This window comes from Oryctolagus cuniculus, chromosome 20 (assembly GCF_964237555.1).
Source record: "Oryctolagus cuniculus chromosome 20, mOryCun1.1, whole genome shotgun sequence".
Classification (NCBI taxonomy): domain Eukaryota; kingdom Metazoa; phylum Chordata; class Mammalia; order Lagomorpha; family Leporidae; genus Oryctolagus; species Oryctolagus cuniculus.
This window is the reverse complement of record NC_091451.1, coordinates 13732424-13759975: the sequence shown is the minus strand read 5'-3', so window position 1 is coordinate 13759975 and position 27552 is coordinate 13732424. Positions and strand designations below refer to the sequence as shown.

Below are 27552 nucleotides of genomic sequence, written 5' to 3'. Positions count from 1 at the left end.
CACCCTCTTCTGTAACTCTGCTTTTCAAATACATAAATAAATCCTTTAAAAAAAAAGATATAGTTCAAAAGAGGGGCTGACAGGATCTCTGGACTAATCTTGAGTATCTGATGGCATTATCATTTACTGAAATGGAGAAGAGACTGGATTCAGATCAGGACTTTGGTTATTAGCTGTCTGTATTATAAGAGAATCCATAATGCAGTTGTGGACACAGTAAAACAACTGTGTATACACGCATATACATGTTCCACCTCAGTAGGCAAACGGATATGAATCTGAAGTTCATGGGAAAGCTCAGAATTCAGATATCAACCTAATGGGTTTTAAGATCATGAGATTAGATGGTATCAGGGGTTGAGTATAGATACAGGAGGAGAAAGGTCCCAGGATTAGGCTCTGGGGTTCTCTAAGGCTTAAAGGTTGAAAGAGGACGAGGATCCAGCAAAGGCCCCTGAGTAGAGCTGGTCTAGAAGTAGGTGACAAGTCAAGGGGCAGTGGTTCCAAGAGGCCACGTGAAGAAAGTCTAGCAAGAAAAAGGAAGTGATCAAGTGCAGTCATGTGCCAGATAATGATGTTTAAGTCACTGACAGACCACATGTATGATGGTGGTCCCTTAAGAAAAGAATGGAGCTGAAAAGTTCCTCTCGTCTGCTGATGTCTGAGCCTTCATCAAGGCCAAGTGCAACAGAGTAGTCGCATGTTTGTGGTGACAATGGTGTAAACAAACCCACTGCACTGCCGGGCGTGTAACAGTAGAACACACATGACTATGTACAGTACCTAAAACATGATATTGATAATAAACAACTATGCTAGTGTTTATGTATTTGCCATGCTTTTTTCACTATTTTAGAGTGTACTCCTTCTACGTATAAAAAGGAGTTTACTGTAAAACAATATGCCATGTGACACCCACAGCAGCCTCATGTGTCTATATGTTTACCACATCTCTTGATTGCCTAAAGAGACCATGGCCAGTGATTGACATACACCAACCAGGTTTGTTTAACTATATGATGTTCACATGACAAAACCACCTAATAATGCATTTCTCAGAACATGTCCCCATCAAAATGATGCATGACTGTATTTAAAAGCTGCTATTAGGCTGTATAAGATTTTAAAAATCAGTTTCAGTATAGGCCTTGGGACCAAAGCCTGACCAGAGTGAATTCAAGAGAGAATGAAAAAGAGGAAATTCTACTTCTATCCACAAAGCATCAACTGGTATAGGAACTGCACTCTCATCATAAATGACTAAAATAGTAGACAAAATATATGAAACAGGGATAGTCATTTGGCACAGGGGTTGAGACACTGTTTGGGATGCCCACATCTCATAATTGAATGCATGGGCTCAAGTCCTGGCTCTGCTTCCAGTTCCAGCTCCCTGCTAATGCACACACCAGGAGGCAGCACATAATGGCCCAAGTACTTGGGGTCCCTGGGACCCACATGGGAGATGTGGATGGAGTTCTAGGCCCCTGGCTTCAGACTGGCCCAGCCCCAGCAGTTGTGGGCATTTGGGGAGTGAATCTGCAGATGTAAAATCTCTCTCCGCCTCCCCCTACACACACACACATATTTCAAATAAATGAAAATTAAAAGAAGAATATTTGAAAAAAGTTTTCAGACACTGAACAACAGACAGCTCAAAACTATGATCCTTGAGAGAAAGAAAACAAATTAAGGTGAGTCTATAATTTTTCCAGCTTGTTGCCAAAGGCAGAGTCCAGGCTGCAACAAGGATAAATCCAACAGAGCTTGACAGACAACGTGAGCTAAGATGGAGATCAGAGTTTAAGAAGGCCAAGGTGTCTGGAATTTACAGGACAAAGGACCAGAGAAGAGGGAGTTGCACAGGGTGAGCACTGTGGAAATCTCCAAAGGGATGGGCTCCAGAACTCATCAGCGTATGTGTGAAAGGAAATTACCCATGATCCACCAAGACGTGAAACACCTGACAACTCCTAAGGTTCACACTGGGTGGGAATAGTTTGTGCTCCCACGACAGTGAAGAGTAAAAGGACCAAGCATTAGGTACAGTTCTCAGAGGGGCTCACCATAGTAGGGGGGTGAAAATTAGTCTCCAACTAGAGTATGTGGGATTTGCCATAAGCCCCAAAAGAACCAAATACGTAACTGTACCTTAAAACAAAATCTAGCATTCTTCAACAACATACAATGAAATCCAGCACCCAGCAAAGCAAAATACAATATGTAACAGCTAACAAAAAAAAAAAAAAAAAAAAGACATATAAAGAAAGGAGGAAAAGATCTGTCAGCCTAAAATAACAACAGAGACAGACAGACTCCCCAAAGGAGGAGTGTATTCAGCAATTGTTTATTCAACAATTCAGACTGCAATTTGGGACACACATGCTGTAGGGGACACGGTACATCTGAGGGGCCTGGGGCAGAGCCGAGGCTTTAAAGACAAAAACGGTTAAGTCCACAAAAGCTGCTCTGAACCAGAGACCATGGGCTGCAAGGCTGTTACAGGACTTGGAGTTTACTCATTGGCAACACTGACTGTTGCTTCTGTCCTTACAGAAACAACGCACCTGGAATTTTTTCTGCTATCAGAGTCCTTCAGTAGTTCTCCTTTTTTATTATTAATTTTTTACTCATTTGAAAGGGGGAGAGAGAGGAAGAGAGGGAGAAGGAGAGGAAAGAGAATTTTTCCATATGCTGATTTAACCCCCAAATGCCCACAGCAGCCCGGGAAGGGCCAGGCCAAAGCCAGGAGCCAAGAGTCAATCCAGATCCCACACATGAGTGGCAGGGGCTGGGCCACCACCGCCGCCTCCCAGGGTGTGCATTAGCAGGAAACTGGATCAGAAGCACACAGCTATGGGATGTGGGCATCCCAAGCAACAACTTAACTAATCACTGTGCCAAACGTCTACCCCTGCCCCCATAGCCCTTAGCACGAGCATATGTTCACAAGGGTCCTTCCTTTGTGGCCTCCCAGGTCCAATTTGTTTGGATTTGACATAAGTGACTTTACTTTGATACTGAAACCATCCACAGATTCAAAACCAGGAGAAAAAAATGATCAACAAAAGCAGACCAAAAATTACATAAATTAATAAAAACTCAAAGCAGCTATTATTAATCTCACAAATTTCCTCAAGGAGGTAAATAAAGCAAAGTACAGAATGTAGGCCAAACCCAGCCTATTGCTCATTTTTGTGAATAAACTTTTACCCGAACACAGGCACACCTTTTTTTTTTTTTTTTAAATTTTTGTTTTAAAATTATTTGAAAGGCAGAGTTACAGAGACAAGGGGAGTGGGGAAGAGAGAGAGAAATCTTCTATCTACTGGTTCACTCCAAAAATGACTACAACAGCTAGAGCTGGGCCAGGCTGAAGCCAGGAGCTTCATCTGGGTCTCTCACGAGGGAACAGGGGCCCAAATACTTAGGCTATCTTTAGCTGCTTTCCCAGGTCCATTAACCAGGAGCTGGATCTGAAGTAGAACAGCAGGGACTTGAACCAGTGCTCACATAGGATGCTGGTGTTTTAGGCAGTGGCTTAATTCACCACACCACAATGCCAGACCCGCAACTATTGCTTTTATGTACTATTTATGGCTACTTTTGCACTACAACAGCAGAATTGAGTAGCTGCAAAAGAAATGAGAGATTTATGGCCTAAGAAGTCTAAAATATGGGGCTGGTGCTGTGGCGCATGGGTTGGTCCTCCACATATGGCGCCGGCATCCCATGTGGGTGCTGGTTCTGGTCCTGACTGTCCCTCTTCCAGTCCAGCTCTCTGCTGTAGCCTGGGAGGGCAATGGAGGATGGCTCAAGTGCTTGGGCCCCTGCACCCACATGGGAGATGGGGAAGAAGATCCTGGCTCCTGGCTTCAGATCAGCACAGCTCCAGCCGATTTGGTCATCTGGGGAGTGAGCCAACAGAAGAAAGACCTTTCTGTCTCTCCCTCTCATCATCTGTAACTCTACCTCTCAAATAAATAAAATCTTTTAAAAAAAAAACAAGAAGTATAAAATATTTGTTATTATACTAGGGATCTTCTAAAAAGCACACGGAAACATATATTATAAACATAAACTATGCAAGGATTTCAAAATATTTTGGACCAAAATAAACTTATCTTTTAATTCCATTTTGCATGAAATTTTAAAAGTACCCCTATTATGTACCAAAAAAAAACAAAAAAACAAAACTGAGCTTCAAAAACCTGAAGCCTAAAATTTAAAAATACAAATCCAAAATTGTACTTGGAAATTTTCAATACTCCTTTCTATGTAAGTGACAGAAAATTAGTCAGAGTAATCAGTAAGAATATACACAATGAACCAACTAAACCTAATTATCATTTATAAAATACTCAACCACAGCAGAATACATACTCTCTTCAAGTGCACATGGGATATTCACCCTCATAGATAATAACGGGGGCCATAAAATGAATTTTAAAAAACTGACGTCATGGAGAATATGACCTTTGAACTAAAATAGAAATTAACAATAGAAAGATATTCAGAAAAACCTCAAATAGTTGAAAACTGTTTAAAACATCTAAACACTTCAATCAAAGAATAAATCACAAATAAAATTAGAAAATATGTTTACCTAAATGAAAATGAAAACACGGCACATTAAGATGTGCAGGATACAGCTAAAGGAGTACTGAGAAACAGGATTATATAGCATTAGGTGCTTATACTAGAAAAGAAGAAAGTTCAAAAACCAATGACCAAGCTTTTAGCTATAAAACAAATGAAACCTAAAGTAAGAAAAGGTAATAATAAAGAGGATAAATCAATGCAGAAGAAAGCTAGAAAAAAAAAACACAAAAAGAGCTTCATATACCCATAAGAAAAAGAGACAAAGAAAAATAGCAAAAGTGCATTTCTAGGAAATTTGCCAAGGAAATATAAATGGACAATGAATACATGAAAACATGCTGGCCCAAAATAGTTAAAACAATGATAGATCACTTTTTTTACCATGAGTATGATAAAAATTGAAGGAAGCTAAAAACATGCAATGTTGATAAAGGCTCTAAATTACTATTGATGGAATATGCAATATTTACACTATTGGTGTACAGTATTTATGGGTGAAAATGTAGTCATACAAAAACTTGATATAAGTGCATCTTTAATGGGTTTTACAGATCAAAGATATAATTAAGAAGAAAACTATAAATATATTATTAAAAAGTATGACAATATTTTTGTATCTAATGATATGGGAAACTTAATTCAAATCCAAAACCCAAAACTGTAAGGCAACAACTTGAAAATTACAAATTGCTACTGAACAAAGAACACCACAGATAAATATGGCAGATAACTGAACAAAGGCATTTGTAATGTGCAAAACTGACAAACATCATCCAGAAAAAATATATATACTTAGACATTAAGAAGAAAAAGACTAACGCCCAATGGGAAATGAGGCAAAGATGGATTCACAGATAGAAAGTTCACCTGTCTACAGGTGTTGTTGAATGAATGAATGAAAGAAAGAAAACATACCTGAATCCTTTCTTAGAGTCAAGCATTATTTCCAAGCATAGTTTAGAAGAAAAAGGAAGTGAATTCACCTCTCACTTACTAGTCAAATGATCTTGGGCAAACTGCACGATTTCTGAGTCCTATTTTCCTTATTTCTAGGAGGATATCATAACACCCACCTTGCTCATCTCACAATGTTGTTGCGTGATGAATGTCAATTGTACTATGCTGGAAAATGTTCTTATTTATAAAATGTTATTTATAGCAGTGGCTCTCAACTTCATTGTCTCAGTAACCCTCATGTTTTCTGAAATTTCAGTTGAAATATAGCATCTTAAATGTGCTAAGATGTGCCAGAGCTGTGGCATAGTGGGTTAAGCCACTGCCTGCAGTGCCAGCATTCCATTTAGGCACCACCTCCAATCCAGCTCCCTGCTTATGCACCTGGGAAAGCAGCGGAAGATGGCCCAAGTACTTGCGCCTCTGCACCCATGTAAAGGAACCGGAAGAAGCTTCTGGCTCCTGGCTTTGGACAGGCTAGCTCCAGCCATTGCAGTCATTTGAGGAGCGAACCAGCAGATGAAGTTCTCTCTCTCTCTCTGCTTGACTCTCTCTTTCTCTCTCTCTCTCTGTAACTCTGCCAGTCAAATAAATAAATAAATCTTTTAAAATTGTGCTGAGATGTAAATTAATGGCTTATCAATGTTTCTTGTACATATATACATACTATTTTCCTGTTCATTCATTTCCTGTGCATCACTAAATAAAATAATATGAACCTATGAGTCACTAACAAATTCCAGAAAATCACAATGTTTTGTTATAATAACAAGCTCTTATGACTAATTTTTATCTTACAAAACTTTCAGGCAACCCCTTCCCTCCTAATTCATCTAGATTCACAAATGTCAAGGCAGCTAGAACTGGCAGGAAAGCCTACCCACAATAGGGACCGTCTCAAAAACATGGGAAGAGGGAATTTTTCCCAGCGGTCCTGAGAACACACTGGTGTGGCCTTCAGAGTCAGTCAAAGTCACGGCTGGCCAGCACCACTGCCTGCCAGGCCTCCATCTTTATTTTATGCTCTGACTCAGAAAGCAAGACATCCTAAACAGTTGGTAGGACTGGACAGCACTACTGTGGTGGGGCATGTGGCGTCCTGGAGGTAACATGCACACCAAATACAGCAGCTTCTGCAGATATAAGGTCGGACATGGCTTCCACTCCCTACCAAAACAATATGTACCTCTCCTTTGTATACCTATTTATGATAGTTATCATTTTATATTTTAGTGTTTATTTGATCAATGCCTTCCTCTCTTGTTGGACTATATCTCTCTTCCAGTTTTCAAAGCTCTTCTGATTTCATTATACTCAGAAACGTCCACTTCACCACCTAAAATTCCAGTCCTACATCCCAGCCCCTCAGGTCCCCAGTTTCCAGAGTTCTGGGTCCCACCTCTTGCTTCCCAGGATCCGGCCATTTCTCACACATTTATGGACTCTCTTCCACTGGTCATTCTAAGACCCAGCCTTATTTCTCTTTACCCGTTTTATTTCTCCCAAAGCTTTATTTCAAAAACCTCCTTGACTGGGTCCAGCATTGTGGTGCAGCAGCTAAAGCCGCAACCTACAATGCCAGCATCCCAGGCGGGCGTCAGTTTCCTTCTGCTCCACTTCTGATCCAGCTCCCCATTAATGTACCTGGGAAAGCAGCAGAAGATGGCCCAAGTACCTGGGCCTCTGCACACATGTTGGAGACCCAGAAGAAGCTCCTGGCTCCTGGCTTCGATCTGACCCAGCCCCAGCCATTGTAGGCATTTGGGGAGTAAATCAGTGGATAGCAGATCTCTCTGTCTCTCCCTCTCTACATATAACTTTACCTTTCAAATAAATAAAATAAATCAAAAAATTCTATTACTATTTCCCATCCATATTGCTTTCCTTTTTTATTATTCTCAACCCCCAAGTCCATCTTTTTCTAATTATCTCTCATAAAAACAACATATTATTCATTCAATCCATACATACTAGAGTCCTCATGGATACCAAAAGTTCCATAGAGTAAAATATGGGGATGGTCACTGGATTAATCTATTTATCCACATCCTCAAGGCATATATAAGCATATGGTATCTAAGATTGTATGACATCTTAAGCAGAAGTCCAACAGGCAAAACAAATCAAAAGAGAACTCTTGTGAAACACCTCAAAGAGGATCCAGAATTCTGCCTGCTTCACATTCCCTGCCCAGTGCAGTCCCTGAGCACCCCAGGATCAGTACCAGACTATACCTAACTGTTAAACAGCCCAGATACACAACCAAAGTCTATGATGAACAGGCATGACTAACATACAGTTTTCATTATTCTTTCCTAAATGACATGGAAAATAAACTAGTTAGTTCATGGTCTTCATAATACACTCAATCTTGGAGACACATGCATCCTGTATCAGAGGGCCTGGGATCAAGTCCTACCTCCACTTCTGACCTAGCTTCCTGCTAACCTATCCTGGAAGACAGCAGATGATGGCTTCAAGTACTTGGGTCCCTGACACTCATGTGGAAGACCCAGATGGAGATCCTGGCTCCTGGCTTCATCCTGGCACAGCCCTGGCGGTTGAAGCCGTTTGGGGAGTGAACTGGTGGATAGAAGATATCTCTCTCTATTATTCTCCTTTCAAATAAATAATATTTTAAATACATATACATATACATTTATGTAACTAATCTTTCTAAAGTATATCACAAAAAGAAATTTGGGCTTTTTTCCTTGATGCATTTTAAACATAAAGTAGTTTTTTATTTACTCTCCATTTTCTCTCTCCTTGAGAAAAAAATCTACAAATTTACAAATTACTTCTACTTTTAAACATTTACCTTATATTCTCTAATTCTTCCTCATATTATTCCTTCAAGCATTTTCTCACCTGTGCTGATCAGATAGTTTGATTTCTAAGTACAAAATGAAGATGATACTAAAACACACGGAGAACTAAAACATATTCTTTTTTAGGCCCCATGTGTCCCTTCCACCTCTTCTCTAAGCCAGAGACTACTCCAGCTGTGCCAGACACTGTAATTATCAACCCAATAGCTACTTCCACTTCTTCCTTGCCAAGGGACTTCCAATTTTATTTTTTTAGTATCTTTTAAAAAAATTTTTTAATCTGAGAGGAAGAGGGACAGTGACAGACAGAAGCTCCCATCTCCAAGCCCACTCTGCTAATGTCCATGAATGCCAGGACTGGGTCAGGCGGACACTGAGAACCAGGAACTCAATCCAGCTCTCCCGTGTGAGTAACCGGAACCCAATTCTTGAGTCACCACTGCTGCCTCTCAGGGTCTGCACTAGTGAGAAGCTGGAGTCAGAAACCAAATCTTTAGCAACTTAACCATTAGGCTGTTATGAGAGTCCCAGTTTTGTGCAGGCAGCAGTATCAGCCAAGCCCAGGCAACACATCAAGATTGTAATGATGGGAGCCACCACTTGATGCAATTGTTTAGCTGGCACTTGAGACACCCACATCTCCTATCAAAGTGCCTAGGTTACAGTTCCAGCTCTGTTCTGTTCTTTTTTTTTAAGATTTATTTATTTATTTATTTATTTATTTAAAAGAGTTACAGAGAGGCAAAGGCAGAGACAGAGAAGTCTTCCATCGCTGGTTCACTCTCCAAATGGCTGCAAAGGCCAGAGTTGCACTGATCCAAAGCCAGGAAGCAGGAGCTTCTTCTGGGTCTCCCACGTGCGTGCAGGGGCCCAAGGACTTGGGCCATCTTCCACTGCTTTCCCAGGCCATAGCAAAGAGCTGGATTGGATGTGGAGCAGCCAGGTCTCAAATCAGTGCCCATATGGGATGCCGGCGCTGCAGGTGGAGGCTTTACCTGTCCAGCTTTGTTCTAAATTCCAGCTCCCTGCTAATGCACGAGGCAGCAGGCAATGATAGCTCAGGTAGTTGGGTCCCTGCTACCACAGGGGAGACTCGAGGGAGTTCCTGGCTCCCAGCTCTGCCCAGCCCAACTCCACTGCTGTGGACATTTGGGGAGTGAACCAACTGATGGGAGACCTCCTTCTGTCTCTGTCTCTCTGCCTTTCAAATCAAATAATTCTTTTAACCCAGAATGTTAACCTATTTGTAAATATCCCATGTTGTATATGTCACAAAAGTGAAGGATTATAGTGGAAAATGATAAAACTTACCTTTCAGCACTAAAGGCTGACTCTGTGTCAATGTAGACAACTGCTCCTTCTAATCCTCCCATGTCAGTAGGTAAAGTAGCCAAAATGCTCATCATTATACAAAACTGAGTTTTTCCACAACCTGGTGGGCCTGTAATCTAAAATAAATAAATGAATAAATGTTACCTGTATAATTATCACAAGCCAATCAACACAAAAACTTTTAAGAACTTGCTACATACACAGTTCAAATAACCTGGGTTCCCCAGAGAGAATTTGACCATAGAATATCCATTGTGTGTACTGCATGAACTCCTCTCCTGCACATCTGGATTGATACTAGCAACGTACTACCTTTGGGGAAGTTGAGAAAACCTTCACTCAAATCATCCTCTTTGTTTCATAGTTCAGATGAGAAACTTTGATCAAAAACATCTGGAGGATTCATTAATTTATATATGCATCTGCATTGTTAAATGACATTGTAAATATCATACTAATAAGCAATGTTTCACAATAGAAAGAAGAGTGAAGAAAATGAGAAGAAAATCTGAGGTGGAGATTAAAAAAAAGTATGAGCTAAGACGTGGACACACTATAGGTTCAAAGAAAGCATCTCAGATACGTGACGAGGTAGGAAGGAGAAAGAAGGGGTGGCCAGCGAGGCTGCATGTCCATAAGTTGTTCTCAGACTTGAGTGAGCATCAGAACCACCTGGCCAGACTGGTGGCCAATGTGCCTGGGTCAGCAGGTCTGGGATCCGGCCTAGGAGTCCACATTTCTAGTAAGTTCCCAGGACAGGCAGGTGCTGCTCTCTACTTTGAGAACCACTGTGTTCCAATTCAGACTGAAGGCCAATTTCACTTATCAAGAACACAACCTTAGGCCGGTGCCGCGGCTCACTAGGCTAATCCTCCACCTGCGGTGCTGGCACTCGGGGTTCTAGTCCCGGTTGGGGCGCCGGATTCTGTCCCAGTTGCCCCTCTTCCAGGCCAGCTCTCTGCTGTGGCCCGGGAGTGCAGTGGAGGATGGCCCAAGTGCTTGGGCCCTGCACCCGCATGGGAGACCAGGAGGAAGCACCTGACTCCTGGCTTCGGATCGGCACAGCACACTGGCTGTAGCGGCCATTAGGGGAGTGAACCAACAGAAGGAAGACCTTTCTCTCTGTCTCTCTCTTTCACTGTCCAACTCTGCCTGTCAAAAAAATAAAAATTTAAAAAAAGATTATAAACATCAAAAAGTTTCATATTTTATTTTTTACAACACAAAAGATTTTTAATTTTCAAAAAAATTTGTTAACATTTTTAGTGGAGCAATAACCTTAAAATGAAATTACAATAATTTATTAATATTAGTTGAATTTTTTTAATTCAGTGATCAACATGTTAGGTCCTAATTCCCATTTCAGTTATAATGACTGCATAGGTGAGAGGGATAATTGTAAAGGTGCAAGGACTGAAATTAAAGAAATAATCACTGTGGCATAGCAAGTAAAGCCTCTACTGCAATGCCAGCATCCCATATGGGCACCAATTCGAGTCCCAGCTGCTCCATTTCCAATCTGGTTCCCTTCTAATGGCCTGAGAAAAGCAGTAAGAAGATGACCCAAGTGTTTGGGTACCTACCACCCACATGGGAGACCCAGAAGAAGCTCCTGACTTCAACCTGGCCAGTCCCAGCTGTTACAGCCTTCTGGGAAGTGAACTAGCAGACGGAAGGTCTATCATGCTCACTTGCTTGCCCTCTCTCTCTCTCTCTCTCTCACTCTTTCAAATAAATGAATCTTAGAAGGAGGAGGAGAGGGAGGGGGAGGGGCAGGAAAAGGGAGAGGGGGAGGAGAATAATTACATCTTTGGCTGGACTTTGTCACTACTGTAATTTCAATATTCCCAGCAGTTATCAAAAGTTTTTGGTGAGGGGCCAGTGCTGTGAAGTAGAGATGCCAGTGGCACCAGCATCCCATATGGGCACCAGTTCAAATTCCAACTGCTCCATTTCCGATCCAGCTCCCTTCTAATGTGCCTGGGAAAACAGTGGAAGATGGCCCAAGTGCTTGGGCTCTTGTACCCACATGGGAGCCCCAGATGAAGGTCCTGGCTCCTGACTTTGCGGCCATTTGAGAACTGAACCAATGGATGCAAGATCTCTCTCTGCCTCTCCCTGTTTCTCACTGTAACTCTGCCTTTCAAATAATAAATTTAAAAAAAAAAAGTTTTGTTGAACAATGGAGAGTAAATTTCCATCTTCCCTCTTGTCAATGGATTTTCTTACAAACTAATCAAAAGATGTAGTTTTTTAACATTTTTAAAAACGATTTATCTATTTAATTGAAAGAGTTACACAGAGAGAGCAGAGGCAGAGAGAGAAAGGTCTTCCATCCAATGGTTCACTCCCCAATTGGCTGCAACGGCTGGGGCTGCACCAATCCGAAGCCAGGAGCCAGGAGCTTCTACCACGTGGGTGCAGGGGCCCAAGGACTTGGGCCATCTTCTACTGCTTTCCCAGGCCATAGCAGAAAGCTGCATTGGAAGTGGAGCAGCTGGGACTAGAACTGGCGCCCGTATTGGATATCGGTACTTCAGGCCAGGGTGTTAACCCACTGCGCCACATCTTTAACAACCCAAGCACAGGCATTGAGCCTGTAAGTTAAGTCAGCCATAGCTCAAATCAGAGTACCTGGGTTCAACTCTGTTATCTGGCTCCTGACTCCAGCTTCCTACCTATGTAGACCTTAACCCTAAGAAGCAACAATCATGGTGCAAGTAATTAGGTTCCTACCACCCAGACAAGTGGCATGAGTAACCCCTCCCAGCCACAGCCATTTTTGAGATTTAGAGTAAACCAGTAGATAGGAGCTCTCTGTCTGACAAATACATATATACATAAATATACACATACATACTTGGTTCAAAAATTCACTGGAACTTCTTTTTCTGGTTATGTTTATTTTTACTGAAGTAGAATCATCCAAAAAAGTACACAAATCACATATGACCAGTTTGATAAATTTTACCAACATACTCAGGTGCTACCAGATGTAAAAAATTTTATAATTGACAAGTAATAATTGTGTGTGTTTATGTGGTACAATGTGATGTTTTAAATGAAGCTAATTAACAACAATCAGATCACAGATTATTCTGATAGAATGTTTAAAATCTATTCTTTTAATAATTTTTAAAATGCAATACACTATTATTAATTATAGCCACCATGCAGTACCATAGAGCACTAAAAGGGACCAGTATGGTAGCACAGCAGGCTAAGCCAATGCTTGCAATGCTGGCATCCCAGATTAGAGTGTCAATTTGAGTTCCAGCTGCTCCACTTCAAATCAGATTCCTGCTAATGCTCCTGAGAAAGCAGCAGAAGATGGCCCAGGTGCTTGGGCCTCTGCCACCCACATGGGAGACGCAGATGGAGTTCCAGGCTGCTGGCTTTGACCTGGACCAGCCCCAGACATTCACCTGGGGAGTGAACCAGCAGATAAAAATTATCTCTCCAACCCCTCCTCCATCACTCTGTCTTTCAAGTAATTAAATAAATCTTTAAAAAAAAAAAAAAAAACAAAACAAAAAAAAAAAAAACACCTGTTAGAGGGGCAGGCATTGTGGCACAGCCAGTTAAGCTCTCCCATTCAACACCCACATCCCATCAGAGTGCTGGTTCATAGTCCCGGTTACTCCACTAAGAGAGAGAGTATTAAAATTTACTGCTACCGGAGCTGGCGCTATGGCGTAGTAGGCTAAGCCTCTGCCTGCCGCTCCAGCATCTCATATAAGTGTCACTTCATGTCTGGCTGCTCCACTTCCGATCCAGCTCTCTGCTATGGCCTGGGAAAGCAGTAGAAGATGGCCCAAGTCCTTGAGCTCCTGCACCCATGTGGAAGAAGCGCCTGGCTCCTGGCTTCGGATCGGTGCAGCTCCGGCTGTTGCGGCCAATTGGGGAGTGAACTAGAGGAAGGAAGATGTCTCTCTCTCTCTGCCTCTCCTTCTCTCTCTGTGTGTAACTCTAACATTCAAATACATAAATAAATCTTTAAAAAATAATCTTTTTTTAATTTATTTTAGTAAAGAAATAGAGTTTCCATCCGCTGGTTTGCTCTCCAAATGCCTATAATGGCAAGTAGAGGGCCAGCCAAAGCCCAGAGCAAGAAGTTCAATCCAAATCTCAAACACTTTGAGCCATCATCTGCTGCCTCTCAGAGTTCACAATATCAACAAGCTTGAATTTGGACCAAACCTGGGACTCAAATCCAGGTATTCTAATTTGGGCTGAGGGTATCTTAACTACTAGGCCAAATAGCTTTCCCTGGTTGATTGGTTTTTAATATACTATATATACAAAAAGGGTCAGCAAATTTGACTCATTTTGTCTTTTCATTAAAAAAATGTTTGGCATATTTTTCTTTTCATAAAAAACAAATGCTTCATTTGTCTTTAAGTTCAATAATCTTTTACAATATTACGAGGGAAGCTCTTGTGATTCAAATGATTTTCATGGTTACTCCTCTTGTCATTGCAGAATACCACTGAGCTTCTATACTTTAATAATCAGGTTTTCATAAAATAATGGCAATAGGCCAGCGCCGCGGCTCACTAGGCTAATCCTCTGCCTTGCGGCGCCGGCACACCGGGTTCTTGTCCCAGTCGGGGCACCGGATTCTGTCCCGGTTGCCCCTCTTCCAGGCCAGCTCTCTGCTATGACCCAGGAGTGCAGTGGAGGATGGTCCAAGTGCTTGGGCCCTGCACCCGCATGGGAGACCAGGAGAAGCACCTGGCTCCTGGCTTCGGATCAGCGCAATGTGCCGGCTGCAGCGTGCCAACCGCGGTGGCCATTAGAGGGTGAACCATCAGCAAAAAGGAAGACCTTTCTCTCTGTCTCTCTCTCTCACTGTCCACTCTGCCTGTCAAAAAAAAATTTTTTTTAATTAAAAAAAATAAAATAAATAAAATAATGGCAATATCATCCTGAAGTACTCTTTGAACATGTGATATAAATTTCTGTGTTGCAACAGATTTCCTAGGAATGCTGCAACAGAAAATATCTAAGAATTATATGGGGGCTGGCACTGTGGCGTAATGGGTAAAGCTGCTGCCTGCGGAGCTGGCATCCCATATGGACTCCAGTTTGAGACCCGGCTACTCCACTTCTGATCCAGCTCTCTACTATAGCCTGGGAAATCAGTAGATGGCCCAGGTCTTTGGGCCCCTGTACCCACATAGGAGACCCGGAAGAAGCTCCTGGCTCCTGGCTTTAGATCGGCTCAGCTCTGGCTGTTGCAGCCAATTGAGGGGTGAACCAGCAGATGGAAGACGTCTCTCTCTCTCTCAGTCTCTCTCTCTTTCTCTCTCTCCTTCTCTCTCTCTGTTACTGTGACTTTCAAGTAAAATAAATAAATCTTTTAAAAAAAAAGAATTATATGGGAAATATCCACATACCTACCACAGAGATTCAGCAATTGACATTTTTCCTATAGCTATTATACTAGAGTATATACTACTACTACCCTATATTATAATAATCAATTCATTGATTCATCTCAAGGGTTTTTTTCATATATGTCAAGGTTAAGTCAAAGATATCAGTATACTTTCCCCTAACAAAACACCATGCACATCATTAAATTGTGTTTTATTTGCATGGCTTTCTTTTTTCCTTTTGAGGTAAATTTTACACACAATGAAATGTACAAATCTTAAGTCTGCCATTTCCAACAAATTCATGTATGTATATACTTTAAAATCCTATCAAGTTAAAACATCACCATTAGAAATTCCCTCACGTGCACTGTTTTATACTCTGAAATTCACTTTTTTTTTTTTTTTTTTTTTTTTTGACAGGCAGAGTGGACAGTGAGAGAGAGAGACAGAGAGAAAGGTCTTCCTTTGCCGTTGGTTCACCCTCCAATGGCCGCCGCAGTCGGCGCGCTGCGGCCGGCGCACCGCGCTGATCCGATGGCAGGAGCCAGGAGCCAGGTGCTTTTCCTGGTCTCCCATGGGGTGCAGGGCCCAAGCATCTGGGCCATCCTCCACTGCACTCCCTGGCCACAGCAGAGGGCTGGCCTGGAAATTCACTTATTTTAAGGCATTTCTCTTCCATGATATATTCAATGGCACAAAAAATTAGCTCTTCATGTATTTCATTATTGAAACAACCTAGCTATTAAGATCATCTGGGCTTCGATTAGAAACATCTGTGCTTTAAATTCCAGTATATATCAACCTCCCATATTGAGTAATTTATTCTAGCTCATGATCTGCAATGATCTCTATATATCTTCTGAAAGTATTTGTTCAAAAAAGAATCCATAAAAGCTGTTGTCATGCTATTTCCTATGTTTTATTTCATTACTTTGCAGTGTGCCCCTAAGATTACTATTGATACATTACATTTGGTCTTCCACTAAGAAAATTCAAAAGAGGATTTTACATATCTATCATGAATTTCAGTGAAATTTTCTGGATATTGAATCATGTATCACATGACTTTAAAGTATCAGTGAAAAACTGGTACAAGTTTGTCTTCCTGTTCCATATGGTCTGCTAATTATGATGGTTTTCTACTATCATAAGCCAGGATTTCAAGGCCAAAAAAAAATTTTGTTAAAAATAGATGTAGTTCCATATATCAAATTATCTTCTTTATAACTTCAATCTCTCAGACATCTTCTTAGATTGCCATTGATGTTGACTTCACTGCCCACAGGAAATCATCATCTCTGATATTCTACATGTGTGTGATTCACTTTTGCCTACATTCTTAGTACTGTCCTCAATCTACAATTTCTTTGCAGGAATCTTTTCATGCCACAAATCTGTTTTGTGAGATCTGCTTAACTTAAATCCATAAATCCACCCAACTAGGCACATGCTGACCTGCAATTCATCCAACATACTGAAAACACAGGAAGAAGCACTCAGTAAAGTATCAAGTACCATGAATGTGTAAGGTACTCACTTAATAATCAATCTTTAGAGAAAACATGGGAAAAATCTGAAAAGTTAAAAAACTACAGGGGCCAGTGCCGTGGCTCACTGGGTTAGTCCTCCACCTGCGGCGCCGGCATCCCATATGGGCACCGGGTTCTAGTCCCGGTTGCTCCCCTTCCAGTCCAGCTCTCTGCTGTGGCCCAGGAAGGTAGTGGAGGATGGCCCAAGTGCTTGAGCCCTGCACCCACATGGGAGACCAGGAAGAAGCACCTGGCTCCTGGCTTCAGATCAACGCAGTGCCAACCGTAGTGGCCATTTGGAGAGTGAACCAAAGGAAGGAAGACCTTTCTCTGTTTCTCTCTCTCTCACTGTCTACAACTCTACCTTGTCAAATAAATTAAAAAAAAAAAAAACTACAAATGACACTTTCTCTATTTTATTATTTTTATATTATCAATTAATTCACTAGTGACAGCAGAACATCATGTTAATAACATTGATTTCTGAATTTTTGTTCCTGTTTTCTTCAGTTTGGATTACAGTTTGAGTAGTAACATTTATTGTATTTTATTTTATTTGACAGGCAGAGTGGACAGGGAGAGAGAGAGAGACAGAGAGAGAGAGAAAGGTCTTTCTTTTCCGTTGGTTCACCCCCCAATGGCCGCTGCAGCCGGCGCACTGCGGCCGGAGCACCCCGCCGATCCGAAGCCAGGAGCCAGGTGTTTCCTCCTGGTCTCCCATGGGGTGCAGGGCCCAAGCACTTGGGCCATCCTCCACTGCACTCCCAGGCCACAGCAGAGAGCTGGCCTGGAAGAGGGACAACCGGGACAAAATCCGGCGCCCCAACAGGGACTAGAAACCGGGGTGCCGGCGCCACAAGCAGAGGATTAGCCTAGTGAGCCGCGGCACCGGCCAGTAACATTTATTTTAAGTTATAATAATTTCTAATTATTTAGCAATCTCAGATCTTCATATTCTCTTCCTAGACTCAAAAAAAATTATACCATGTGCAATTTTATGGACTGCCTGGAGTTAAATTTCATTATTTTTTCATATTTACTTAGTGGATGAAAACATTTCAACATTAGTAATTTTTAGCTTCAGATAGTTTAGTTCTGAATTCTAGCACCTAAACCACAAAATTTCAAGTTGTGTTCCATTCTCAGCTTCAGCCCCAGTGGAGGTTATAAAGAAAGGACATGCCACACTGGGACAGTGTACACTATTTGCTTCTTGAAAACGCAGAGTGAATACGACCTTTACACACAGAAAACACCAGTGAAATACAATTAGCTTCATAGGGTCTGAGCTGAAGTTTCACCAGTCCAGCCTGAGAAATGGAAATGAACTGAATGAAAACGAGTAGTCAAGATCATTCAAATATCAGCATGGAAGCAAAGACTAAGAACTGATTTGAAGAACTATTGCCAAGAAAAAGAAGTCTAATGGTACTAAAGTAAAGAACAAAGCCTTCTCATTTTCACTGCAAATGAGAGGAATATGAAACCTGGACCTGTGAGGATCTAAGATCTTACCAAGTTAGCTCTCCCCACATTCAAGGCAGGGCCAACAGGATGCGGCAATTCTGCAAGCCAACAAAAACTGCTTGGCTCTGGTCTGAGACTAGAAAGCGTGTGAAGACTCTATTTTTTAATGACCCCCAGCATTTACTTGTCCCCATTTGCTCAATTATGTAGAAATATGATTAGATCTTCTGACCTACAGAACTGGTCTCGAAAATAACTCTCTAAATCCTAAAACCAAACCAAAACAAAGAAAAAAGAAAAAAAATTTTCAGAAAGACTAGGTTGCACTTTACCCTGTGAAGAGAACTTTGATCTTAAATTACTTTACATCAACATGTGGAAGAGTTTATTTCTTGGATTCTCTCCATCACTGCCTCCTAGTTCACATGTGATAGCTGCCTTTTTTTTTTTTTTTTTATGTAAAAGGGAAGGGAGGGAGAGAGGGATGGGAGAACAAAACAGAAAAAAAGCAGGAGGATACAGAAATGACAAGTACCCCAAGCTGCACAGAGAACAAGAATCAAACAGTATCAAGGAAGATAATTATTCCTTTAATGGCATTTACCCAGCACAAGCCACAGAAAAGACCCTAGGGAACCATGTCATGGAGAAGTATGTTCATTTCTAAATTAAGGAGGGAAGCCTGGGGAACAATGATCTAATCAACTATTTATGTTAAACTCCTATATTAAACAGAGATCTGGTTATCTTGCATTTCAAAACATTGGGCAGGATAAACAAAACATGTCAACAGATTAAATTCCAGAAACGCCCATTTGAAATCTCTCCCTGTTCTGCTGCTGCATGTGGGACAGATCTGTACCTGACCACAGCCTGAAAAAGATAAGACATTTGCAGACCTGTAGAGCCATGAACAAGAAAAACAAATGTTTGCGGCTGTTGTCAGGGGCTCAACTTGACTAATAAAGCATTTATGTCTTATACTTCACAGCATCCTGCATTTCTATTATATGCCTGGCCCTTAAGGGCATTTGCATTTACAACCTCTGCCTTTCTTACCTCCTGCGATCTTGTAGACCACAGCTAACCCTGCCAATGAGAAAGAAACAGAACTGTGATATGAATCGCTTCAAAGAAAACCTAGAATCCTAAAATAGGACTCTGGCTTCCTGTGTACTTTTTGGGACAGGAGAGTCACTCCCAAAGCAAAACTGCTCACTCAAGGAGAACGGCTCGTCTGCTTAACTCATAACGAAGCATACGAAAACAGGCTCAGAGACTCAGGAAATACAAGTAATGAGGAGACGTGCGCTGTCACTTCTCATTACACAGAGCAAGCATCTCGGTGTTGTTGAGGTTTCACAGGTCTACTCTCCTGGGCACGCTGTTCGACTAAGACAGGCAGATGCTACATGTGTAACACCTCTTTGTATTAACTTGAGTTTGGCCAGTTCTCAAGTCCTGCAATCTCCAGATCACAGTATGGAAATACCTCTTCTGATGATCCCTGTAAACACAACTGTAACTACATCTGTCTCAATAGCATCTGTCTTACACATTCTCTGCCATAGTGGCATTGACCCCCCCAAGGATGAAACTTGATTTGGGGGGAAGAGGGGTAGAACTTTGTCCTTATGCTTAAGGTACAGATCCAGTGTAAAATAGTGTACATAGGGGCCAGTGTTGTGCAATAAAAAGTAATGCAACACTGGCATTCTATATGGGTGTGGGTTTGAGTCCTGGTTGCTCCACTTCTAATCCAGCTCCCTGCTAATGGCCTGGGAAAGCAGCGGAATATGGCCCAAGTGCTTGGGTCCAAATGCCACCCACGTGGGAAACCTAGAAAAAGTTTCTGCCTCCTGGCTTCAGCCTGACTCAGCCTTGGCCATTGTGGCCATCTGGGGAATAATCCAGGGAAGAAAAGAGATCTCTATCTCTCTGTCCCTCTCCCTCTGTAACTCTCACTTTCAAATAAATAGATAAATATTTTTAAAGACGATAAATAAATAGTTAAAAACAGTATATCTGTGATAAAATGTCGCCGGGGGTAGGAATGGAGGAGGGCTGAAGAAAAAAAGAGGTTTTAAAAGATTCAAGAATAATAAGGAAAAAAATAATTGAGAAACACCAAACAAATTATCTTGTATGAGAAGGCTCTAACTGGTTGGATCTCCATGTAATAGAAACCTTTAAAGTTTAAAACCCAATACATTGGGCTGACACTGCGATGTAGCAGGTAAAGTTGCTGCTTGCAATGCTAGCATCCCATACGCGTTCCGGCGAGTCTGGCTGCTCCACTTCTGATCTGGCTCTCTGCTACGGCCTGGGAAAGCAGTAGAAGATGGCCCAAGTCCTTGGGCCCCTGCACCCACATGGGAGACCCGGAAGAAGCTCCTGGCTCCTGGCTTTGGATCAGCACAGCCCAGGCCATTGTGCCCAATTGAAGAATGAACCAGCGGATGGAAAACCTCTCTCTCTCTCTCTCTCTCTCTCTGCCGCTCCTTCTCTCTCTGTGTAACTCCAACTTTCATGTAAGTAAATAAATCCTAAATACATACATATATATACATATCTTTACTACTAATTTCCATTTACAATAGGTTCAGAATTATCTGCTTATATGTTCCTTGAGTGAGGAAGCTAATGTTCCCAGGAAACAGGACAAAGCCTGCAGCTTTTGCCCTTAGCAATTCTGCAGAGCTGCTGTCTCTGACTTCTCTGTTGCTTCTGCTTTTGGCCTGAGTAGCAGCTCTCTAATCTCACTTTTTATCTTGGTGCCATAACCCAATATGTAAATATATCCACATCCAGAGACATGCATATAAATCAAAACTGATGATAAATAAATTAGGGAATTTTGAAGTTAATGTCAGGAAAGAGCAACTACAAAAATGACAGCAGAATGTTTCCAGATTTACTGTTATTCCAATCAACTCCAGACCCAGCCTAAGTATATTCAACCAATTACCTTCACCAGATCTACCTGATATCTAGGACGCTAGGTTTGATCTTGTAACTACAAAGATTATACAATGCAATTAATTAGATACTTCACTAATACATTTATTAATTCTCTATTGCTGTGTAACAGATTACTATAAACTTAGCAGACTAAAACAACACCATTTAGCATCTCAAATCCTATAGGTCGGTAGTCCAGATGGACTTGGCTAGGTTCCCCGCTCAAGGTCTCACAAGGCTAAAGCCAAGGTGTCAATCAGCTGAACTAGACTCTTACCTGAAGGATGGGAGTAAGAACCAACTCCCAGCTCATTCAGGCTGTTGGCAGAGCCTACTTCTTTGTAGTTGGAGGTCTAAAGTACCTTCTTGCTATCCTCTCAGGGCCTCTCACTGCTCCTGGGGCCCCTGACACTTTCCTCACTCAGTGCCAACCCTTTCCAAAGCAGCACCCACATCTCAGTCTTCTCATATTCTGGATCTTTCCATCTGCCCCTTCTGGTCAGCCAGAGAAGGCTTACCGCCTCTGAGTGTTCACGTGCTTTCATCTGGATACTTTCCCTTCTTAAAGTCTACCACACCATATAATGCAACATAATCACAGGAGTGCCGCCTCATCACAGTCACAGGTTTCAGGGATTAGGACACACGAGGGTTGTATGTGGTTCATCCCCCAAAGGTTCATGTGTGGTGGTAAAAGATGGTGAACCCTAAACAGGTGGATCCTAAGTGGAAGGCCCTTACATCATTGGGGTTGCCACCCTTGGAAGGGACTGGGGCCCCCGGACTCTCTCTGGCTTCCTGTTGAGTGACGTGACCTCTTCCTCATACATAACACTCTTGTCATGTGACATAGCCAAATGGGCCCTCACCAGAGCTGAGTCAATGCCAGCATCACACCCTTAAACCTCCAAAACTGTGCGCTAAGTAAATTTCCTTTCCTTAAAAAGTTAGCCTGCCTCAGGTATTTCATTATAGTTGGAAAAAACAAATACAGGACAGAACATCATTGGGAGGCTATCCTAAAATTCTGCTACCACAGAATAGAGTGGTAATAAATGAAGATTTTTCAAAAATTATACAGACACATATTATTATATAAATATATTAGTGATGGCCACCTCTGAGATGGAGCCAATGATGCCCACTTTTGGTATTCATATCCTTTTGTAGTCCCTTTCCATATGATATCAAGTTTGTGTGACAGGCAGAAAACAGTAGAAATGATGGCATGTGACTTCCAAGACTGGGCCATAGAAGAATATCGCCATTTCCACCCTGTTCTTTTGGATCGTGTTCTCCAGGGAGAGTCTGCTGTCACATCATGAAGACAAGCAAGCAGTCCTGGGGAGAGGTTCATGCACCAAAGAACCGCCAAGAGCCAGGCCTGACTTCCCAGCCACTTGAGTAAGTCACCTTAGGAGCAGTTTCCCAGCTCCACGTGAGTTTTCAGCTGACCAAGGCCTCAGCCAACATCCTCACTGCAATCTCCTGAGACCAGAACCAGAAACTCCCAGAATAGCAGTTCCCAAATTCCTGACTCACAGAAACCACATAAAATAATAAATATTTACTGTTGTTTTAAGCTTTGGGATGATTTGTTAAACAACTGATAATAAAAATTTAGATATAAATATTTAGGTATTAGAGATATACAGAATTAGGAACATAAGAAAAAACTAAAAGAATCACCAGTGATAGTAATGAATAAAAAATCAACTGGACAGAAAAATTAAGTTTCTTGAATGTGCATTTTGATAATTTTTAAAAATGACATAAAAGTGAAAATACTCAAAAACTAAATATTATACTTTGGACTAGCACTAACATTAGAAGTCCTAAAGCCTGGTTTATTCCAGGACCAAAGGGGAAAGGCAGCAGGAACCAAAAAACCTTAGTAAGCAAGTATTATGTCAGTGCTAAAAATAAATAAATAAAAGCAAATGCATGCATTCAGCTAATATTTATTAAGTATCTTCTATAAGTGTTAATACTGTGGACATACAAACATATCCTTTCTTTTTGCAAATTGATCTATTGAACCAATGAAAAAGTAAATTTCAATATTAATCCCAATATGCTTTTCTTCCTATGGAATTTGAAAGGGTATTTCTAAAATTCCCAAAGAACAACAACCTAGCTAACCACACACACACACACAACACTCAAAAAGAAGTTGATAACACCTGCCCTATCAGATACTGAGACATATTATATGATATTATTATAATTAAGTCAGCATGGAAAGGTTAATAATACATTAAAATTCAAAAAAATAAGTTAAAGATACAGGGATAGACAAACATCCAAATCAGAGCCACTTATGTCAAAACTTGACAAACAGAGGCTAGAATTTGGCTTAGCAATTAAGACACCCACATCTCATATCTCATTTCCTAGTGCCAGAGTGATTCCCAGCTCGGGCTCCTGACTCCAGCTTCCTACCAATGCAGACCCTTGGGAGGCAGCAGTGATGGCTCAAGTAGTTGGGTTCCTGCCACTGAAAGGAGAAGGAAAAAGGGAGACTTGGATCAAGTCCATAGCCCAGCGCTCCAGCCCAGCCCAACCCTGGCCATTGTAGGTACCTGGAGAATTCAACAACAGGATGGGAGCTCAGTCTGTCTATCTGTCTCTCTCACTCTCTCTCTCTGTCATAATTAAAAAAAAAAGTACATACAAGTATTAAAGAGATCCCACTTTGAAAAACATTGGAGAGATTATTATCGTCATGCCAGGTGGAGTTGTTAATGATGGGGGGAGAGGAGAAATCCTTATCTCACCCCAAATAAAAATTAATTCTAAATAATTAAGATTAAAATGTTAAAGTAAAACTTCAAAGATTTTGAAGACAAAACACAGATGAATATCTTTATGACCTTAGGGGAAGGAAGAGCCTTCCTAAATAGGACACCAAAAATATTAATCATGAAGCTGATTCACTCAACTGCATTAAAAATAACACTGATCAACAAAAAAAAAAAAAAAACAGAGAAGATAGAAAAACATGCAAAATATTTTTGCAACACATATAAACAACCAAAAAAAAGATAAACCTAACTTTTTAAAAGTGAACAAATATGAATAAGCATTGTACAAAAAATAAAAATAGCAGAAAATATTTTTAAACTGATATAGATCACCAGAAAACAACTGAGAGTACAGAAACATATTTTTACATTTACAGTCAATTCATTTTTGACAAAGAAACCAAGATAATTCAATTAGGAAAAGTTAGTCTTTTCAATAAACAATGCTGAGACAATTAGACATTCACATGCCAACAACAACAAAAAATTCAGACTCTCACCTCACACCACACACACAAATTAATTTAAAATAAGTCACAGACCTAAATGTAGAATCCAAAACTTTAAAGGTTCTAAAAGAAAACAGCAAAAATCTCCACGTCCTTGGCTAGCCAAAGAGTAATCTTAGAGATGACACCAAAATCTTAGAGATGTTTAAAGATAAAAACTGATAAATGGACTACATTAGAATTTAAAACTTTTGCCCTTCAAATGTTATCATTAAGGATATAAAGAGACAAGCCACAGACTGAGGAAAAAGATTTGCAAATCATACATCTTATAAAGGAATTGTATCCAGAATATATAGAGCACTCTCACAATCCAATAAGAAGAAAACAACAATCAATTTTTAAACTGGGCAAAGGATTTTTTTTTTTTTTTTTTTTTTTTGGACAGGCAGAGTTAGACAGTGAGAGAGAGGGACAGAGAGAAAGGTCTTCCTTCCGTTGGTTCACTCCCCAAATGGCTGCTATGGCCGGCGGGCTGCACTGATCCAAAGCCAGGAGTCAGGTGCTTCCTCCTGGTCTCCCATGCGGGTGTAGGGCCCAAGCACTTGGGCCATCCTCCACTGTACTCCCAGGCCACAGCAGAGAGCTGGACTGGAAGAGAAGCAACTGAGACAGAACCGGTGCCCCAACTGGGACTAGAACCCGGAGTGCGGGCGTTGCAGGTGGAGGATTAGCCTAGTGAGCCACGGTGCTGGCCTGGGCAAAGGATTTGAATAGACATTTCAGCAAAGAAAACATAAGACTGGCTAATAAACACATGAATAGGTCTTCAATATCATCAATTGTTGAGGAAATGCAAATTAAAACCACAATGGCACAGTGGCTAAGACACCACTTTGGGATGACTGCACCCCACATCAGAGTGCTTGAAGTCAAGTCCTGGGTCCACTCCCCACTCCAGCTTCCTGCTAATGCACATCCTATGCAAGCAGCAGGAGAGATCTCCCGTGTTGGGTCTCTGCCACCCACACAGGAGACCCAGACTGAGTTTCAGGCTCTTGGCTTTGGCCTAACCTAACCCCAGTTGTTGTGGGCTTTGGGGAATGTAGCAGCAGATGGAAGATCTCTCTGTCTCTGCCTCTCTGCCTTTCATATAAATAAAAATAAATTAAAATAAACTGCTTAAACCAACAATGAAACATCATTACTAGAAAAGCAGAAATCAAAAAGATAAACAAATAAGAATCGTTGATGAGGATGGGAAAAGCAAACCATCATGTATTGCTGGTAAGAATGGTAGATTCTTGAAAATTTAAGACATAGTAGTGGTGTTGTAGCACACTGGGTTAAGCCGCAGCATCCCATGTTTGAAGTGCCTGTGCTCAAGTCCCACCTCCACCTCTGCTTCAGATCCAGCTTCCTGCTCTTGCGCCTGGGAAGCAGCAGATGACGGCTCAAAGTACTGAGTACCTGCCGTCCACATCAGAGACTGGGATAGAGTTCTAGGCTCTTGGCTTTGGGCTGCCAAACCTGGCTATTGAGGGCATTTGGAGAATGAACCAAATGAAGTGGATGGAAGATATCATTCATTCTCCTGTGCTTTCAGATAAACAAAAATGAATAAATATTTTTTAAAAATACGATTACATGTTCAAGTCATTCCATTCCTAGGAATCTGCCCCAGAGGAACAGAAACCCATTTCTACACAGACATGTCCATGAATGCCCAAAACCAGAAATAATCTAAATATCTATCAAGTAAGTAATAGATAAGCAAAATTTGATATATCCATGTAATGGAATATTATTCAACTAAAAGGAACAAACTACTAATACATACTTCAACATGTGCTTACCTCAATGACACAAAAGACTACGTGTGGTATGATTTCATCTAGACCAAATGTTTAGAGAACCCAGATTCATAAACAGAAAGCAGTAGATCAGGGGTTGCCTAGGACCTGACGATGGAGGTAGTTAGTGATTAACTCCTCATGCACACAAGGGAACCTTGGAGGATGATGGAAGCGTTCTAGCACTTACTGGTAGTGATGGTTGCACAACTATAAATTTATTTAAACCACTGAATTATATGGTTATAATGGTTAAATTTATGGTGGTTAAATTATACCCTAATAAAGTTGATTTTAAACTACCCAAATGACTTGCGAAAAGATGTTCTAGCTCATTAGTAATCAGGAAAAGGAAAACTATGATCACAAAGATAGGCAAAAGTCTGATAACACCAAGGCAAGAATCCATGGGGCAAGAAGAAGCCGTGCACCACCAGTGGGAAAGGACACAGTGGTTACTGTGGAACACAATTTGTCCTGACGCTGCAGTAACCCAGGTGGACACCCTGTCACCACTGAGTCACTCCAAGGTAGACAGTTGGCTTGTGAGTCACCTGGTCTATGTCACAACTAACTCAACTCTGTCCATGTATCACAAAACAGCCAAACACAAAATGTAAACAAATGAGCACATCTGTGTTACAATAAAACTTTATTTACAAACACAGGCAGTGAACAAAATGTGACCACTGGACCATAGTTTGCCAATCCCTGCTCTAGAGAAATACATGTACATAATAGCTAGGAGACGAGTATAGGAGTTTCACAGGATTTGTTCCTATTAGCAGCAAACTGGAAACAACCCAAATATACACCAGGAAAATGGATACATAAATTGTGGCATATTTTCAGAATGGAATATAGTTCAGCAGTGAAAGTGAATTATACTCTTGTTACCTGGAGCAACATGGCTAAATCTTAGAAACAGTACTAAGGAGAGGTACGAAGATGGCAGAAGAGGGAGGGAGCTTACTGCTCTAGTCTAGGGGAAGATAGTTTAAAAAAAAAAGTGGAAAGAAGAATTAGGAAGAAAACGGCAGAGGAAACTCCACACAAATTTGAAGGACACTGTGGGTCTACATGGAGGGTGTGGACGCGTACAACTCAGGACCCCAGCAGCCGAGAGTCACAACACCAGCTTTGGAGAGTGAGGTGAGACCAGACTGCAGCAGGTCAAGTCACTGGCAATAAAGCTGTGGAAAGAGCCTGGTGTGAGTCTGGCTTAGAGCCCTGTTGGGGACGGTGTACCTGCCAAGCTAGAGGAAAAGGGGGGGGAGGGCACGTTTCTCTCTCTCCCACTACCCAACACTGGTGTCCTATAACTAGCTGAGAGAGGGTGGGCACCATTTTGGACATATGTAACAGCTGCACCAGTGCGCCCAGCAACCA

General features: G+C 41.4%; 1 protein-coding gene across 16 annotated transcripts in view; it reads right to left on the bottom strand.

Moving 5' to 3' along the window:
* The window catches only part of RAD51B (RAD51 paralog B), a 682004-nt gene that overhangs the window by 633795 nt on the left and 20657 nt on the right, over positions 1-27552 (bottom strand). For all 16 annotated transcript variants that reach the window (XM_070065140.1, XM_051826348.2, XM_070065142.1 and 13 more), the window contains exon 5: positions 9699-9835. In XM_070065140.1, the coding sequence (XP_069921241.1) occupies positions 9699-9835 (137 nt within the window). The remainder of the gene's footprint in view (positions 1-9698; positions 9836-27552) is intronic.